This window comes from Rutidosis leptorrhynchoides, chromosome 7 (genome assembly GCF_046630445.1).
Source record: "Rutidosis leptorrhynchoides isolate AG116_Rl617_1_P2 chromosome 7, CSIRO_AGI_Rlap_v1, whole genome shotgun sequence".
NCBI classification, from domain to species: Eukaryota; Viridiplantae; Streptophyta; class Magnoliopsida; order Asterales; family Asteraceae; genus Rutidosis; species Rutidosis leptorrhynchoides.
Genome location: NC_092339.1, coordinates 310,387,727 through 310,408,165, shown reverse-complemented (window position 1 = coordinate 310,408,165; position 20,439 = coordinate 310,387,727). Strand labels below are relative to the sequence as shown.

Sequence of the window (20,439 nt, the reverse complement as noted above, 5' to 3'; positions counted from 1 at the left end):
AACTGATCATTGGAGTGTATATACCAATAGTACATACATCTAAAAGCCGTGTATTTTACGAGTACGAATACGGGTGCATACGAGTAGAATTGTTGATGAAACTGAACGAGGATGTAATTGTAAGAATTTTTGTTAAGTAGAAGTATTTTGATAAGTGTATTGAAGTCTTTCAAAAGTGTATAAATACATATTAAAACACTACATGTATATACATTTTAACTGAGTCGTTAAGTCATCGTTAGTCGTTACATGTAAGTGTTGTTTTGAAACCTTTAGGTTAACGATCTTGTTAAATGTTGTTAACCCAATGTTTATAATATCAAATAAGATTTTAAATTATTATATTATCATGATATTATCATGTATGAATATCTCTTAATATGATATATATACATTAAATGTCTTTACAACGATAATCATTACATATATCTCTCGTTTAAAAATCATTAAGTTAGTAGTCTTGTTTTTACATATGTAGTTCATTGTTAATATACTTAATAATATGTTTACTTATCATAGTATCATGTTAACTATATATATATCCATATATATGTCATCATATAGTTTTTACAAGTTTTAACGTTCGTGAATCACCGGTCAACTTGGGTGGTCAATTGTCTATATGAAACATATTTCAATTAATCAAGTCTTAACAAGTTTGATTGCTTAACATGTTGGAAACATTTAATCATGTAAATATCAATCTCAATTAATATATATATACATGGAAAAATTCGGGTCACTACACGTATGGATCGATTCTAGGATTTTGTTTTGACGGTGTACGTTCATCGTAGTGTCATACGAAACGTCACCGATATGGATGATTAGTGGAGTAATTACCCTATGATTTTAGTTTGATACTTTGATACATATTTATTTTGACTCTTAATGCATTATTTTATGAAACTTGCATCATGATATATGGTATTGTGGATCTATACATATTCGCACTTTGTTTTGCAACTAAGTTATTTTGAAAATAAATTCATTTTGAAATTAAATTTTGCATGTCATACTGTATTCTGTTCTTTGTTATATCCGTTCACTGGGCTTTGGCTCAGTCGTATTCTTTGTTTTCCTTCTTATACGACAGGTATCAAGGGGGCGTTGGGAACGAGGGAAGAGTGTAGAGTGGGTTGAACTTAGAACCTTGCCTTAGAGATTTCCATCAAGATTTAGTAGTTTATTTTGGTTTAGTAGTACTTTTGAATAAGTTTGTCAACTTTGGTGTTTTGACTATGGTTTGAATTCGAACAAGAATAATGCACTTTTATCTTTTAAGTTACTTTTATTAATGATGATTAGAATTTGTAAGATTAGGGTCTTTATAGATGGTATCAGAGCTTAGGTTCCCTCTTGTAGAAACTTACGTCCTAAGTTATGGCATGTGAGATTTGGTTAGACTTTGGGTTAGGATTTTCTTTCCGCATTAATAATATGTTTCCACTTCTCATATTCTCTTGTTTTCTTCTTACTAATCGTAACCGTTATATCCTCATCTCGTTCATAGATGGCACCAAAAAGAAAGGGGATGTCTGAGGAGGAGGTAGAAAACAAGAATAACCAAACAATCATGAATTTGTTACCCAACATTGTAGCTCAAGCTATTGACGCTATGCGTAAGCAAGGTGGCGAGACTTTTAAGCATGAAGATGTGGATGAGGATGAGTATGTGGAGATGAATGCTGTAACGGGGGATGCTATTCATGTTTGGCTAGGACGGTTTCAAAAATAGTGTCCTTTGTCATTTAGCACTGCTAGTACTCCTGTTAAAGCTGAGAATTGGATCACTCACATTGAGAAGATATATCGAGTGCTTGGTTGTGAAGAGAGATTTTGGGTTCCATTGGCTGTTTATAAACTAGAAGGGGATGCTCAGCGTTAGTGGATTGCTTTGACACAAGCAAAAGGAGGTATCAATTTTGAGGATTCATTAGATTGGGTTGATTTCAAGGAGTTGTTTTTCTGTCAGTACTTTTCTGAGGCAGAGAAAGAGGCTGTTATTCGGGAGTATGCGAATATTAAGCAAGGGAGTGATGAGTCTATTAATGATTTCACTAAGAAGTTTTTGAGGCTTGTGGGTTTGATTGGGGCTGCTGCTGGGTCTTCCGAGGACCAAGCCCGTAAGTACAAATGGGCTATTCATGGGCGTTACCATTCTAAAATGATTAATCTGAAATGTTTTGATGTTGCTGAGGCAGCCGATTATGCTCGGAATTTGGAGATGGAGCGAGCCGAGTATTTGACTACTAAAAATGATGAGGGTAAAAATAAGAGGGTTAAGAATGTACAACCACTACGATCTGTGCCGCCACAGACTACCAAACAGGGTCAACAATCTAGGAACCAAGGGTATCGTAGTAATAATTGGAATAATAGAGGAAATCAGTTAAGGATTGACAACGGGCCAAATAATAATAACTGTGGTCAATTACAAGTGTACCGTCCCCAAGGGCAACAAAGGGGTAACGAAAATGGTGGTGTTAATGCCAATGCACCTTGTGGGACTTGTGGAAAGAATCATCCTGGAAGAGTTTGTTATCGTATTACGGGTTCATTTTTTGCTTGTGGAGAGATTGGTCACTTAGCTAAGGATTCCAAGAATCCTAAACATGGGTTTGTTTCGAGGGTTCCTCCTCCATCTCCTGGTGGACGCGTCTTTGCCATGACTACTGCTCAGGCTGCTGACGCAACAGGTACATTTCGATCCCTTTTCATTTTAAAAATATTTCCTTTGAGTTATTTGTTCATACATTCTTGATATGATTAGGTACTATTACTGGTCATGTATTTGTACACCATCGTGCCCTCTTCGTTCTGTTTGATTCTTGCTCTACACACTCGATTGTGTCTGTTAAGAGCTCGAAATATTTGAAAGTGTCTCCAACTTGGTTGTCTACTCCGTTTACAATCTCTACCCCAATGGGTAGTATTGAAATTATAGATAGTGTGTATCAAAACTGCCGTTTGGAATTCAATGACTGCATGTTTCCCGCAAATCTCTTTCCTATGACCATGCATGACTTTGACATTATTCTTGGCATGGATTTGTTATCTCATCATCATGCGACTATCGATTGTTATTCTAAAAGAATTTTATTTGGAAATCATTCTATACCCGATTGTGTCTTTAATGGTGATCTTCCTGAAAAATCTATTAAGGTTATCTCAGCGCTTAAGGCGCAAAAGCTCATTTCACATGGTTGTGTGGGTTATTTAGCTTCGATTTAGAATTTGTCTATCGAGAGTCCTTCACTTGAAAATATTGACGTTGTTCGAGAGTTTCCTGATGTATTTCCTGACGAATTGCAAGGTTTGCCGCCAGTTCGTGAAGTTGAATTTTTGATTGATTTGATTCCTGGTTCTCAACCGATATCAAAAGCTCCTTATCGTATGGCACCACTCGAGTTGCAAGAACTCAAGGAGCAATTACAAGAATTGATAGATTGTGGATTTATTCGACCAAGTGTGTCACCTTGGGGTGCGCCGGTTTTGTTTGTCAAGAAGAAGGATGGTAGCATGAGACTTTGCATTGATTATCGCGAGTTAAATCGTATTACTATCCGAAACCGTTATCCGCTTCCGCGTATTGATGATTTGTTTGATTAACTTCAAGGTTCGAAGTATTTTTCTAAAATTGATCTTAGGTCTGGGTATCATCAGCTACGTGTTAAAGAAGAAGATATCCCTAAGACTGCTTTCCGCACTCGTTATGGGCACTATGAGTTTTTAGTGATGCCGTTTGGATTAACTAATGCTCCTGCGGTATTCATGGATTTAATGAGCCGGGTGTTCCATGAGTATTTGGATAAGTTTGTGATCGTATTCATTGACGATATCTTGGTATTCTCAAAGAATAAAGAAGAGCATGAGAATCATCTTCGTGTTGTACTTGAAACCCTCCGAAGTAAGAAATTGTTTGCAAAGTTCTCTAAATGTGAATTCTGGTTGCAACGAGTTGCCTTTCTGTGTCATGTTTTATCAGCTGAGGGTATAATGATGGATCCAGCGAAAATTGAGGCTATTACAAATTGGTCAAGACCTACTTCTGTTGTTGAGGTTCGAAGTTTTCTTGGTTTAGCTGGTTATTATCGAAGATTTGTTGAAGGTTTTTCAACCATTTCTTTGCCGCTTACCAAGTTGTTGAGAAAATGGGAAAATTTTGTGTGGACCGATGAACGACAAAAAAGTTTCGATGAATTAAAGAAAAGACTTGTATCCGCTCCTATTCTTGCGTTACCGTCAGGAAGTGGGGGTTTTCAAATCTATAGTGACGCTTCTAAGCATGGTTTGGGTTGTGTTTTGATGCAACACGGTAAGGTAATTGCTTATGCCTCGAGGCAGTTGAAACCTTATGAGGTTAATTACCCTACTCATGATTTGGAGTTAACTGCTGTGATTTTTGCGTTGAAAATATGGATGTATTATCTTTATAGAGAAACTTGTGAGATTTTCACTGATCACAAGAGTCTTAAATACATATTCACTCAAAAAGAGATAAATATGAGACAACGAAGGTGGCTTGAGTTATTGAAGGATTATGATGCCAACATTCAATACCATCCGGGTAAAGCGAATGTGGTAGCCGACGCTTTGAGTAGAAAGTCATTTGGTAGTATCTCATGTTTGGTTACTCACATTCGAGAATTCGAAAGACTTGATATGGGATTGAGTAAAAGAGGAGCATTGAGGATGTTGGTAAATCTAAAATTCGAGCCAGATTTAATTACTAGAATAAAAGAAGCTCAATTGGATGATGGGGATTTGTGGACAGTGTTTCAAAATTTGGAAGAGGGTAAAGTGAAAGAGTTCAGAGAAGATGATGATGGGTTATTTGGTGTGGGAATCGATCGTATGTTCCTAATGATGATAATATTCGTGAGGCTCTGTTGTCTGAGGCTCACAGCTCACCTTTTTCTGTACATCCCAGTTCGACCAAAATGTATCAGGATTTAAAGCAGCACTTTTGGTGGAGCGGCATGAAGAAGGATGTTGCTAGATATGTTGGGAAGTGCCTTACTTGTCAATAAGTAAAGATCGAGCACCAACGTGCTAGTGGTTTGTTGCAGCCGTTGGACATTCCTGTGTGGAAGTGGGATGATATCTCATTGGATTTCATTTATGGGTTACCAAAGACTGTTAAAAGGCATGATGCTATTTGCGTGGTGATTGATTGATTAACCAAATCGGATCATTTCTTGCCAATCCGTATGGATTATTCAGTAAGTAAACTATCAGAGATTTTTCAGTAGGAAATTGTGAGATTGCATGGGGTTCCTTCATCCATCGTATCCAATCGTGATCCTCGGTTTACATCTAGATTTTGGAAGGGGTTACACAAAGCTTGCAGTACGCGATTGAAGCTTAGTACTGCTTTTCATCCACAAACTGATGGACAGTCTGAGCGTACCATACAGACATTAGAAGATATGCTTCGAGCGTGTACCTTAGATTGGAAAGGAAATTTTGATGAGTACTTATGTTTGGTGGAATTTGCTTATAATAATAGTTGGCAGGCTAGTATCCGTATGACGCCATTTGAGATGCTTTATGGTCAGAAGTGTAGATCGCCAGTTTGTTGGAATGAAACAGGAGAGAAATTGATAGAAGGGCCTGAGTTGGTTAGAGTGACTAATGAAAAGGTCGCTATAGCTACGAATCGACTAAAGGAGGCCCAATTGAGACAGAAAGTGTATGCCGATAAACACCGACGTCCGTTAGAGTTTGAGGTGGGTGATAAGGTGTTTTTAAAGGTGTCACCTTGGAAGGGTATACGCCGTTTTGGTTTGAAAGGAAAGCTCAATCCTCGATATATTGGACCGTTTGAGATATTGGATCGAGTTGGTGAAGTGTCTTATCGTTTACCATTACCGCCACAGTTATCTCATGTTCATAACGTATTTCACGTATCTCAGTTGCGGGGTTACAACTATCATCCATTGCACGTGGTGCAATATCCTTTTTCTGAAATTCAAACTGATCTTTCTTATGTTGAAGAACTCGTAAAAGCTCCACCCCTTTCGTTAAAGTGCAATGGAAGAATCATCCTGCTAGCGAGGCCACTTGGGAACTCGAGGAAACCATGCGGGGCGAGCACCCTCATTTGTTTGCTAATTGGTGCGTTTCAATTCCATAACTTCTTTCAATTTCGAGGACGAAATTTTTTTTTAGTAGGTGGAGTTGTAATATCCTATAAAACTAAACCAATAACTCATAACTAGTGATTTTTACATACAAATTAAAATAACTCAAACTAAAATAATTAAAATTTATAAGATAGATACATAAGTAATAAGTGGTAAATAAGTTAACTGGTAAATTAATTAACATAAACTAATTAAATTTTGTATCCTACTAAACTAACTTAATTTTGTATCCTACTCAACTAACTTGATTTTGTATCATGCTATAGATTAATTAAGATCACCAAACTTGTCACTAACTTTGTACTAATATGCAAAACCAAATTTTTTAATTCAATATTTAAATGTGAAAGGTCATATCATCAGATTAGATGGAAATTACGTTGGCCAACATATATTAAAAAAAGGAATGAGATATGTCTTATTAAAATTATATATCTACTAGTACCATCCATCTAGTATTCTATTTACTAAATGAAATGAACTAAACTATCCATAGACCCATACTACTACTCACTACAACCTAACATCATTTTAAAGAGGAAGAGAATAGAGATATTCAAAGAAGAGTACAATATATTTGCGGGTCTAGTTTTGGTTCTAACACGAACATGTTTTAAAGGTAACTACTAATCACCATCTTTGTTATTGATGTATAATTTGTTTATTGTTTTTCTTTTGTTTATCAACTTACTAGTTTTGATTTACTACATATCACATGAATTATTATAGGGATGAGATGTTATGATTTTGAGTACAAAATGAGCATCTTTTGTGAATATTAATCTTAATGAAATGGTAGTCATATATTTAGTAATGGATTATTCAAAACCTTTATGTAACTAGTCCATCAAATTATTACATGATTAAATTAAAGTGTATAAATTTTTATGGTAGTAGTAGCTCTATGCCTTTTTTAAACATATATGCAAGAACTTATAGAATTAAATGAAAAGCGGCATGTAAATTAATACCCTTGCAACATATCATTTGGTATTGTATAAGTTCCACTCAGTATTGAATACTAAGTTTGAAGTACGAAGTAGTATTTAGCAATAAAAATTAGTTTATTGCTCTTTCATAATCTAATACGGAGTATCAATTTTCCTTTCAATAGTTTTTGTTAATTTAGATCTAGATTGCCATCGGTTAATAGTTAATAATACTTCGTAATAAATTACTATTACTATATTTAAATTAAAAAAATGAAACTATTTGGATAGAAATAAAAACATAAGAATCATATGGTAATACTATTAATAAAGGATATTACATACTCCCTATTTGAATGTGTTTTGTACTCATACGTGCGTATTCATTAGATTTGGCTCGGTGATCGCCTCCTTTGGTGGTATTTTGTTGTCCTTGGAATTTCATCATTCAACATAAGGTACGGATATTCTAGGTGGTTTTAGGATCGCTTCGGTAAATCTTTCCTCTAAAAATCTTGTTTCGAATTGTGTATAAAAATTATTAGTATTGAAGCGAAGGGGTACGTAATACTATTAATTTTATTACGAAATACTATTAAATACGATACAATTTACACAAGTTATTTATTTATTTATTGAATGGGATATACCTAAACCTTGTTACAACACTTATAGGCAGTGTACCTAATTGTAAAGTATTGTAGTTTTTAGTAAGTCCGGTTCGTTCCACAGGGAGCTGGCTAAGTTTAAAGCTATATTTATTTTAAACTATATTTGTATAAATATATATATAAGTAATATTATTATTATTATAAAAGGGGGTTTTACCGTTTAGTGACCGGTTTGTCGATTTTATGTCTTAAGTCACAATTAAAACCTAATATAAAATATTAAATATAAATATAACTTAATTTAAAGCGTAAAGTAAATGACGATAAATAAAAATGCGATAAATAAAAGTGCAATAATTTAAAGTACGATAAATAAAATGACGATAAATAAAAGTACGATGAGATATAAATTGAAGGAATTATGATTTTAATTTATTACCATGGGTTAATTGTCCTTTGTCATTGATTATTCGATATGTCCATCTGGTTTTGTCCATAATAGTCCATCGGTCATAATTATAAAGTGCGAGATGTTGGGATTTAACAAGTTCATATAATACTTAAACCATTTTAAGAAATAAGAAAGCGGAAGCATGTTAATTACCAATTAAGAACATGTATATCTTTAACCAATTAAAGTTAAATCCCAATTTGGATCAAGTTGTGAAACATACTTACAAACTACAAGCAAGAAAAGAGTTTATACCTTCTCCTAGCTTGTTGATAGATGATGATGAAGATGATGATAAATGGAGCTCCAAAACTATGAAACCTCAAGTAGTTATACCCCAAGCTTTGCACCAACACCTTTGTAATTAGTTAAGATTTGATTGACACTAGATATGAGCTTGTAAAAACCAAAATATGAACTCCCTTGAGTCCCTAATAGGCCACGGCCTTCAGCTCATTTAGAGCAGAATTCTGTGCAGTTTTTTACAAGTATAAAAGTCTAGTATTACTTGAGAGAAAGTGAGTCAAGCCTTGGTTCAAGTGTGAGACATGCACCTATGAAGTTGTGTATATAGGAAGTAGCAAAATAAGCATGTGAGCTCTCTCTTGGAGTCCCAAATTTTGCACACATCATGGGCATTATAATATGCAAATTGTTTTATAAAACAATATTTATAAACCCATGTATAAATATATATACATATATTTTGTTACTTATATATTTTATAACCTTTTATAAAATATAACACAACATAATTATTTAAACCTATAAATAATTAAATATAAATTATCCAAATAATTTATCTCAAGTAATAATATTTTAGAAAACCGATTTTCCAAAGTTTAAGTGTCGCGTATTTATTTAACAATCCAATCGTTAAGATTAAATACATATAAGGTGTCGGTAAGCTTGTTATTGGGTATGACCCGACTTGGATCATAACATATTAGCCACATTAATTTAATATGTCTCTCGGGCATACGAAATACCTTCAATCTCCCACTTGCATGAGAAACATATGAAATTAATGCAAGTGACGGATACCACCTAACGACCATCCATCACCCCCAATATGTTATGACTTTGTGCCATTCAATAACATCATCCCTTACGAGTTCCCATATCGAATATGAATAGGTGAATCTTTTCATTATATCCTTTTGTCCTAGATGTCATGTTAAATCCAAGAGATACAGAGTGATCACTCTCCTTTAGATTTAACTTTATCAGGCCTTAGACATCTGACTCTCAACAAATAAGAGGGACAAATTCCATCTTGACTACATACGTCCTTAATATATACCTTGCATTATACCCGAGCTCCTCCTTATTGATAATGCTAAAAACGAACATATATTTCATAGCATTATTCCTCAAGAAAGACAAGCTTTTAGTTGCAATTGTTCTATTTACAAGTGGTATTCGTTTAAATAATAAAAGGTGAAGACAAAAGACAGATTCGACGAATTGAAGACGCAAACGACCAAAAAGCTCAAAAGTACAAAATACAATCAAAGAGGTTCCAATTATTGATAAGAAACGTCTCGAAATTACAAGAGTACAAGATTCAAAACGCAAAGTACAAGATATTAAATTGTACGCAAGGACGTTCGAAAATCCGGAACCGGGACCAGAGTCAACTCTCAACGCTCGACGCAACGGACTAAAAATTACAAGTCAACTATGCACATAAATATAATATAATATTTAAATAATTCTTATAATTATTTAATATATTATATTATTTATAAAACCGTCGACAGAAGAAAACAACCAAAAATGAGCCTCCCCAGCTGGCCATGCGATCGCATGGCCTGGAAGGCATAAATCCATGCGATCGCATGAGCCCCAGTTCCAGCCCACATGCCTATAAAAATCGAGCTTTGGTGCACCAAAAATATCAATCCATCTTTCTCTTTTCTCCATTCATACGATATATTTATATTTATAATTTATATTTTAATTTTAATTTTAATTATAATTCTAATAATAAGGGTATGTTAGCGAATGTTGTAAGGGTGTAAGTCGAAATTCTGTCCGTGTAACACTACGCTATTTTTAATCATTGTAAGTTATGTTCAACCTTTTTACATTAATGTCTCGTAGCTAAGTTATTATTATGCTTATTTAAAACGAAGTAATCATGATGTTGGGCTAATCACTAAAATTGGGTAATTGGGCTTTGTACCATAATTGGGGTTTGGACAAAAGAACGACACTTGTGGAAATTAGACTATGGGCTATTAATGGGCTTTATATTTGTTTAACTAAATGATAGTTTGTTAATGTTAATATAAAGATTTACAATTGGGCGTTCCTATAAATTACCATATACACTCAATCGGACACGATGGGCGGGGTATTTATATGTACGAATAATCGTTCATTTAACCGGACACGGGAATGGATTAATAGCCACTAGAATAATTAAAACAGGGGTGAAATTATGTACAAGGACACTTGGTATAATTGATAACAAAATATTAAAATCTTGGGTTACACTCAGTCGACATCCTGGTGTAATTATTAAACAAAGTATTAAAATCTTGTTACAGTTTAAGTCCCCAATTAGTTGGAATATTTAACTTCGGGTATAAGGATAATTTGACGAGGACACTCGCACTTTATATTTATGACTGATGGACTGTTATGGACAAAAACCAGACGGACATATTAAATAATCCAGGACAAAGGACAATTAACCCATGGGCATAAAACTAAAATTAACACGTCAAACATCATGATTACGGAAGTTTAAATAAGCATAATTCTTTTATTTCATATTTAATTTCCTTTATTTTATATTTAATTGCACTTCTAATTATCGCATTTTTATTGTTATTGTATTTAATTGCACTTTTAATTATCGTACTTTTTAATTATCGCAAGTTTATTTTATTGCACTTTTATTATTCGCAATTTCATTATCGTTATTTACTTTATGCTTTAATTTAAGTCTTGTATTTATTTTTAATATTTTACATTTGGTTTTAACTGCGACTAAAGTTTTAAAATCGACAAACCGGTCATTAAACAGTAAAAACCCCCCATTTATAATAATAATATTACTTATATATATATTTGTATTTTTATAAAAGTAAACTAATATAGCGTTAAGCTTTGTTTAAAAAGATTCCCTGTGGAACGAACCGGACTTACTAAGAACTACACTACTGTACGATTAGGTACACTGCCTATAAGTGTTGTAGCAAGGTTTAAGTATATCCATTCTATAAATAAATAAATATCTTGTGTAAAATTGTATCGTATTTAATAGTATTTTCTGTAAAAATATAAGCTATTTTATATACTACTCTGCTAAAACATCAAGTATTTTTGGCGCCGCTGCCGGGGAACATCATTCTAGCTTAAAAGCCGGAAGCGCAACGCTAATATAAAAAAAAAAAAATTTAGTTTACTTTTATTAAAATTCGTTTTTATAAAAATACGTTTTAAATATTCGAAAATATAAAAAGAAAAAGAAAAATATAAATATTTTTTTTTGAGTTTGGTAAATATTTAAGTTTTATAAAGTTTCTTTATTTCTATTTTTTTTTAGTTTGTAAAAATATAAGTTTTATTTAATTAATAAATATATTTTATATTTTACAGCAAAAACAGAAAAAAAAAATAATTAATTCGGCCCGAACACTGTAGCAGCCCAGCTCTTGGCCCGAAACCCTAGCCCATGCGATCGCATGGCTGGGCAACTGAGGACTCATGCGATCGCATGAGCCCATCTGACACGCCAGACTGCAGCCTGCATTAATTACGGATAATAATAATAATTATTATATTTAAACCCTAATTAGGGTTATATATAATATATATTAATTTAGTTTTTATTATTAATTTGTATTTTTAGTTTAATTAGTTTATTTAAATTGTAAAATTAATAGTTTTATAAAATAAATAATATAAAAATAATATTTTTATAAAAATTGTACTTTTTACAACTTTTTATATATTTTTATATTTTGTCCCTTTTTAATCGTTTTAGCGTAATATTTGTATTTTTCGCTCATATTTAGTTTTAATTCATAGTTTTTGCCATAATTATTTTTACTTCTAGATTTTTAGGCTTTGCCGTAGAATTCCTTAAGTGCTTTTTCTTTAGACTAATATTTAAGTGCTTTAGAATTTTGCGACGCCTTTTTAAGTTTTAGTTTCTTTTTAAGTTATTTCCATTTGGGATTTAGTTTTTCCTGTAAGCTTTAATATTTTTAGACACCTTTTACCTATGTATCAATTATCAATCCAATTAGTAATCTCAATTTGCGATTATAATTTTAAGTTAGTTGTAGTAATAAGGTTAGGTTAGTCAAGTGTTTTAAGTTCTATAAGTTTCTTTTATTTTTCCGTCACCTTTTATTTTTCAACCATTTTTCTTTCTCGACCTTTTTCCGACGAACTCTTTTTCTTTCTTATTTCTCGCTATTCTAGTTTTAGGACATAGATTTTTATTCTACTTCTTATCTAAATTTCTTAAAATTATGAAAATTTATTTTAAGTGGTTAAATTAATAGACATCAAAATTTTCTGGTTCGTAGTAATAGTTGGATTTGTACGTGGACCGGGTTATTGGAGCCAAACAGTCCTCAATTATATTGAGACCAAACGAATCCTGCCCCTCTGCTGCATCTTTTAGCTATTCGAAACGTGGGCAATATCAGAAAAGTCTATTGATTGGATAACTTATTATAATTTTTCTTTCCTTTTAAAAACTAATAGGATATTCAGTGAATGCACCGAGCAAGACGTTCACCACCTTTTGTACGTTCACCACCTGTAACTAGATCAAGACATTTAGCAAATATTACCACCGTTGATTTTTCTTTAGAAACGTCATCCAGTCGACCAAGTACTTCAGTTCAAATTTCCAATAATCCATTTTTTGAGCCCGACCTCACAATTGAGAATCCGGAGAATATTCAGGAACGGTTCGTAGATCCTGAACCACTAAACTTTCCTCCGGAACCACCAATCATTCAAACAGAGATTGTTGAGGAACGAACCATTAAATCAGAATCCTCTTGTGATTCCGATTCAACAAATTCAATTATGGAGAATCTGGAACCTTTAAGTATGGAAGACCGAATGAGAGCTAAACGCACTGGCCAAGGTCACGCAATAACTCATCCAGACATTAATGCGCCAGATTATGAAATCAAAGGACAAATTCTACACATGGTGACTAATCAATGCCAATTTAGTGGTACGCCGAAGGAAGATCCAAATGAACATCTACGTACCTTTAATAGGATCTGCACACTATTTAAAATCCTAGAAGTAGAGGATGAACAGATATATCTCATGTTATTTCCCTGGACTTTAAAGGGAGAAGCCAAAGATTGGTTGGAATCATTACCTGAAGGGGCGATTGATACATGGGACGTTTTAGTTGAAAAATTTCTTAAACAATTCTTTCCTGCATCTAAAGCCGTAAGACTTCAAGCAGAAATTGTTACGTTTACACAGAAACCAAATGAAACTCTATATGAGGCATGGACAAGATATGGAAAGTTATTAAGAGGATGTCCGCAACATGGTTTAGACACCTGTCAAATAGTACAAATATTCTACCAAGGATGCGACATCACTACAAGAAAAGACATAGATATAGCAGCTGGTGGTTCTATTATGAAGAAAACCGAAACTGATGCTTACAAAATTATTGATAACACTGCTTCCCACTCACATGAGTGGCACCAAGAAAAAGATATCGTTAGATCATCTAAAGCAGCTAGAGCCGATTCTAGCCATAACTTAGATTCCATTTTCGCAAAGATAGATGCTGTGGAGAGACGAATGGAAAAGATGACTAAGGATATTCACTCAATACGAATTAGTTGTGAGCAGTGTGGAGGAGCACATTTGACAAAAGATTGTCTCAGTATTGAATTAACAATGGAACAAAGAGAGAATATTTCATACATAAACCAAAGGCCTGGAAATAATTATCAGAATAATTATCAACCGCCAAGACCGATTTACAATCAAAACCAGAATTATAACCGAAATATTCCATACAACAACCAACAAGGTCCTAGCAATCAACAAGTATCCAATAATACTTACAACCAGCAAAGACCTAATTTTCAAAACAAACCACCACAACAAACCGATGATAAAAAGCCGAATTTAGAAGATATGATGACGAAGCTAGTTGAAACTCAAACGCAGTTTTTCACATCTCAGAAACAAACTAATGAACAAAATGCTCAAGCATTTAGAAATCAACAAGCTTCTATTCAAAATCTGGAACAAGAAGTAAGTAACCTAGCAAGGTTAATAGGTGAAAGAAAACCGGGAAGTCTACCTAGTGATATAAATACTAACCCCCGGAATGAAACAGCTAAAGCCATTACCACAAGAAGTGGTACAACACTTAAACCACCTGAAATACCTGTAACTTCTGATGAAGCTATTCCTACTCCACAAGAACCACAACCTGATCAAGATAAGGAAAAAGAACCGATAGTTGAAAAGGTTAATGAAGATAACACAGCTAAGGCTAAACCTTATGTTAAACCATACCAACCACCACTTCCTTACCCGAGTAAAATGAAGAAAGAGAAACTTGAAGCAGAGCAATCCAAATTCTTGGATATGTTTAAACAGATAAATGTAAATCTTCCTTTCATTGATGTGATTTCAGGAATGCCTAGATATGCTAAATTCTTGAAAGATCTAATCTCAAATAGAAAGAAAATGGAAGAACTCTCGGCTGTTACTATGAATGCTAATTGTTCAGCAGTGCTGTTGAATAAGATACCAGAAAAACTATCTGATCCAGGAAGTTTCACAATTCCATGTTTTCTGGGTAGTCTTAGTTCAATAGAAGCATTGGCAGATTTAGGTGCTAGTATAAATCTAATGCCGTATTCACTATACGCTAAACTAGACCTTGGAGAATTGAAACCAACCAGAATAAGCATACAACTAGCCGATAGATCAATAAAATATCCTAGAGGGATAATGGAGAACATGCTAGTTAAAGTTGATACTTTAGTATTTCCAGTAGATTTTGTTGTTTTGGACATGGAAGAAGATTCTCAAGTTCCTCTCATATTAGGAAGACCATTCTTAAACACGGCTAAAGCAATGATAGACGTGTTCGGTAAGAAACTGACCCTAAGTATAGAGGACGAGAGTGTTAACTTTTCAGTTGATAGAGAAATGCAACAACCACAATCTGCAAATGATACATGTTATTATATTCAAACTATAGATGCACATGCAGAATTATTAGAAGAATTTCCAGAATTACAAGGAACAGGAGAATGTTCTTTAGGAGAAGGTAATGAACCAATTGATGAAGCTGAAATGTTAGCTACACTTATAGCTAATGGATATGAACCAACAACAGAAGAAATTCAAATGCTAAAAGAAGAAGACAGATATCGATACAAATCATCGATAGAAGAACCTCCGAAATTAGAGTTAAAGCCACTTCCAAACCATTTGGAATACGCTTATTTACATGGTGAATCTGAATTACCTGTAATAATATCGTCTTCTCTTACTGAAAATGAGAAATCACAACTTATTTCTGTGTTGAAAGCTCATAAACCAGCCATTGTATGAAAGATTCATGATATTAAAGGAATAAGTCCTTCGTATTGCACACATAAAATCCTTATGGAAGAAGGTCATAAAACGTATGTGCAACGCCAACGAAGACTAAATCCTAATATGCAAGATGTAGTTAAGAAAGAGATTATTAAACTGCTAGACGCAGGTCTAATTTATCCAATCTCTGATAGTCCATGGGTAAGCCCAGTTCAATGCGTGCCTAAGAAGGGTGGCATGACTGTCATTACAAATGAGAAAAATGAGCTTATTCCTACTAGGACTGTAACAGGATGGCGTGTGTGTATTGATTATAGAAAATTAAATGACGCCACCAGAAAAGATCACTTTCCCTTACCTTTCATAGATCAAATGTTGGAAAGATTAGCCGGAAATAGTTATTATTGTTTTCTAGATGGATTTTCCAGATATTTTCAAATTCCAATAGCACCCGAAGATCAAGAGAAAACCACATTCACGTGCCCTTATGGTACTTTTGCTTACAAACGCATGCCATTTGGACTTTGCAACGCCCCTGCAACCTTTCAAAGGTGTATGATGGCGATTTTTCACGACATGATAGAAGAATGCATGGAAGTTTTCATGGATGACTTTTCAGTCTTCGGTGATACATTTGAATCATGTCTAGTTAATCTGGAACGAATGCTCCTTAGATGCGAACAATCAAACCTAGTTCTTAATTGGGAGAAATGCCATTTCATGGTTAAAGAAGGCATCGTTGTTGGTCATAAAATTTTAAAAGAAGGAATTGAAGTGGATAGAGCTAAAGTAGATGTAATTGCCAAACTTCCACATCCCATCAATGTTAGAGGAATTAGGAGTTTTCTAGGGCATGCCGGTTTTTACCGACGTTTCATAAAAGATTTTTCTAAAATTGCCACTCCTATGAATAAACTCCTAGAAAAGGATGCTCCATTCATCTTTTCAGATGAGTGTATCAAATCTTTTAATATTCTTAAATAAAAACTCACTAATGCGCCGATCATGATAACACCAAATTAGAATCTACCATTTGAACTAATGTGCGATGCAAGTGATTTTGCAATGGGAGCCGTTTTAGGACAAAGGATTGAAAAACGATTTCAACCTATATATTATGCTAGTAAGACGTTACAAGGAGCACAAACGAACTATACAACTACTGAAAAAGAACTCCTTGCTATTGTCTTTGCTTTTGAAAAATTTTGATCATATATCGTTCTAGCAAAAACGGTGGTCTATACCGACCATTCTGCTCTTAGATACCTATTTTCAAAACAAGATGCTAAACCAAGATTAATCCGTTGGATCTTACTCTTACAAGAGTTTGATATTGAAATCCGAGATAAAAGAGGAGCAGAAAATCTCGCCGCTGATCATCTTTCTCGTCTTGAAAATCCTGAATTAGAAGTTCTAAATGAATCGGCCATACAAGACAACTTTCCTGATGAATATCTATTGAAGATAGATTATAAAGAAATCTCATGGTTTGCAGACTATGCAAACTACTTAGTTTGTGGATTCCTTGAAAAAGGATTATCGTACCAAAAATGAAAAAAAAATTTCAGTGATATAAAACACTATTTCTGGGAAGATCCCCATTTGTTTAAAAGTTGTCCTGATGGAATAATACGCCGATGTGTATTTGGAGATGAAGCTAGTAAAATTTTAAACCATTGTCACACAGGACCAACATGAGGGCATTATGGGCCTCAACTAACAGCAAGAAAAGTTTATGATGCTGGATTCTATTGGCCTACAATTTACAAAGATGCACACCTTCTTTGCAAATCCTGTGATGCTTGTCAAAGGGCTGGAAAAATAAGTCAACGTGATGAAATTCCACAAAATGTCATCCAAGTATGTGAAGTATTTGACATTTGGGGTATTGACTTTATGGGTCCATTTCCAAAATCTCATAATAATCTATATATACTCGTAGCCATTGATTATGTATCTAAATGGGCGGAAGCACAAGCTCTCCCAACTAACAATGCACGAGTTGTAGTCAACTTTTTAAAACGTCTTTTTGCAAGGTTTGGAACACCGAAAGCTTTGATAAGTGATCGGGGTACTCATTTCTGTAATAATCAACTTGAGAAAGTTCTTAAAAGATATGGAGTAACTCATAAAATCTCCACCGCATATCATCCACAAACAAGTGGACAAGTTGAAAATACCAACCGAGCCTTAAAACGTATTCTAGAGAAAACCGTAGGATCAAATCCAAAGGAATGGTCCATTAAATTGGAGGATGCACTCTGGGCTTTTAGAACAGCCTACAAAACTCCAATTGGAACCAATCCCTTGAGTTTGAGTGAAACCTTTTGCTACAAGTCTAGCTTTATATGTATCCAAGTTTCCATGTATGTTGGTTTTCATTTTGAAAAGCCATTTACAATCAACTAGCCTTGAGCCAGTAGGTTGTTCAACAAGTTCCCAAACTTGGTTGTCATACATGGATTGCATCTCAGCATTCATGGCTTCCTGCCATTTATCTTTATCAATCCTTGATAAAGCATCATGGTAGTTTGTTGGTTCATCCAAATCAACCACATAGCAACCATCCATGAGAAACCCATATCTCTCAGGAGGATTACTAATCCTACCAGATCTGCGAATGTCTTGTGTATTTTGATCATCCATTTGATCATTCTCAACATTTTCACGTTGAGTGCTAGTGTCAACCAATTGTGTATCATCTACTTGATCTTGAACCTCCTCAAGATCTATCTTCCTTTCACTATTACCTTCCATTAGGAACTTAGTTTCAAGGAATTCAGCCTTCCGAGCAACAAATAAATTTTGCTCGGATGGATCATAGAAATAGTATCCCATATCATCCTTGGGATATCCTATGAAGATACACTTCGTGGATCGATCATTCAACTTATTGGGGATGTAACGCTTAGGGTAAGCTTCACATCCCCATACCTTTAAGTATGATAGAGATGGAGGTTTTCCAAACCACATCTCATGAGGTGTTCGTTCCACTTTCTTGGTTGGGGCCATATTTAAAATACGAGCCGCGGAGCATAGACAATAACCCCAAAATGATAGAGGTAACAAGATTCTAGCCATCATAGATCGAACCATATCCATTAGGGTTCGGTTCCTCCTTTCGGGCACACCATTAAGCTGTGGTGTCCCGGGTGGAGTAAGTTGCGAGATAATCCCACAACTTCTAAGATGATCTTGGAAGGCATCGCTTAGGTATTCACCTCCTCTATTGGTACGAAGTACCTTGATTGTCTTATTGAGTTGATTTTGTACTTCGTTTTGATACTCTTTGAATGCTTCAAAAGTTTCGTCCTTATGTCTTAACAAGTAGACATATCCGAAATGACTGAAGTCATCAATGAAAGTAACGAAGTATCTTTCACCATTCCTAGTTATGGGCTTAAAGGGTCCACATACATCCGAATGTATTAATCCCAATAAGTCTTTAGCCCTTTCGTAGGTCCCTTTGAAAGGTGCTTTAGTCATTTTGCCTTGTAAACAAGATTCACATACATCAAATGAGTCTAGTTCATTTGATTTCAAAAGGCCATTCTTTTGAAGTGTATGCATTCGATTCTTGTTTATGTGACCAAGGCGACAATGCCATAAGTAGGAATCACTCAAATCCCTTTTGAGTTTCTTGGTGCTAGTATGGTATATTGAGCTACTAGATGATGTGTCATCATGAACCAATTCATAAATTTCATTTGAAGGCGATGCCTTAAAATAGAATACATTATCTAAATAAACGTGGATATCATCATTAACAAAATTAAGATAAAAACCACATTGTTTTAAACGAGAAACTGAAATAATGTTTCGACATAAATCCGGTGCATACAAAACATTGTTCAAAATAAGTTCCAAACCACTTGGAAGCTTTAATACAAAGTCTCCTTGAGCCTTTACTTACACTTTGGCTCCATTACCCATAAAGAGACTTGATGTTCCCGTTTGCTTGCTACTTCTTTTGAACCCCTGCAAAGAATTGCAAATGTGAGTTTCACATCCAGTGTCTAATACCCATGTATTAGAAGAAGTAATACTAAGCTCTATATATACCATATATATATTACATGAGGTTTGCCCCGCATCCCTCTTTTCTTTCAACTCCTTGAGGTAGACCGGGCAGTTGCGTTTCCAGTGACCCATTTCACCGCAACCGAAGCACGGGTCTTCCTTGGGGTTTGCTTGTCTGGCAACCTTTTGCTTCTTGTTCTTGTTTTTGGTTGGGGTAACCATCCTCCCCTTTCCCTTGCCTTGATGGGCGGGTCCTTTCCTCTTAGCCGCCTTTGGCTTAGAGGTGTTGTTACCTTTGGACCCACCATCATTGATCATTAGCACGGGTGAAGCCCTCTTACCCATGCGAGTTTCCGCCGTCCTAAGCATGCCATGAAGTTCGCCAATGGTCTTATCCATCCCATTCATATTGTAATTAATTACAAATTGGTCAAACCTCTTTGACAAGGAGTTTAGGATAAGATCCGTGGCTAGCTCATTAGATATGTTGAGATTAAGACGATTTGCGCGATCAATGAGGCTTTTCATCTTGAGGACATAAGATGAAACGGATTGGGAGTCGTCCATACGGCATGCATGAAGCGCTCGAACGGTCTCGAAGTGCTCGACACATGCTTGTTGAAGGAACATCTCCTTCAATTGCGTGATCATGTCGTATGCAGTATGATGCTCGAAATCCTTTTGGAGTTCGGGTATCATAGTCCCAA

The 20,439-nt window shown here is 34.7% G+C and overlaps 1 protein-coding gene across 1 annotated transcript in view; it reads left to right on the top strand.

Annotated features, from left to right (window-relative positions):
* The first annotated feature begins 1,513 nt into the window (after positions 1 to 1,513).
* The window catches only part of LOC139860155 (uncharacterized), a 38,891-nt gene continuing 19,965 nt past the window's right edge, over positions 1,514 to 20,439 (top strand). Inside the window, exons 1-9 of the mRNA XM_071848927.1 lie at positions 1,514 to 1,690; positions 1,739 to 1,883; positions 1,992 to 2,699; positions 2,774 to 3,165; positions 3,235 to 3,492; positions 3,859 to 4,291; positions 4,649 to 4,855; positions 5,035 to 5,168; positions 5,256 to 6,120. Coding sequence (XP_071705028.1) covers positions 1,514 to 1,690; positions 1,739 to 1,883; positions 1,992 to 2,699; positions 2,774 to 3,165; positions 3,235 to 3,492; positions 3,859 to 4,291; positions 4,649 to 4,855; positions 5,035 to 5,168; positions 5,256 to 6,120 — 3,319 coding nt within the window. The remainder of the gene's footprint in view (positions 1,691 to 1,738; positions 1,884 to 1,991; positions 2,700 to 2,773; positions 3,166 to 3,234; positions 3,493 to 3,858; positions 4,292 to 4,648; positions 4,856 to 5,034; positions 5,169 to 5,255; positions 6,121 to 20,439) is intronic.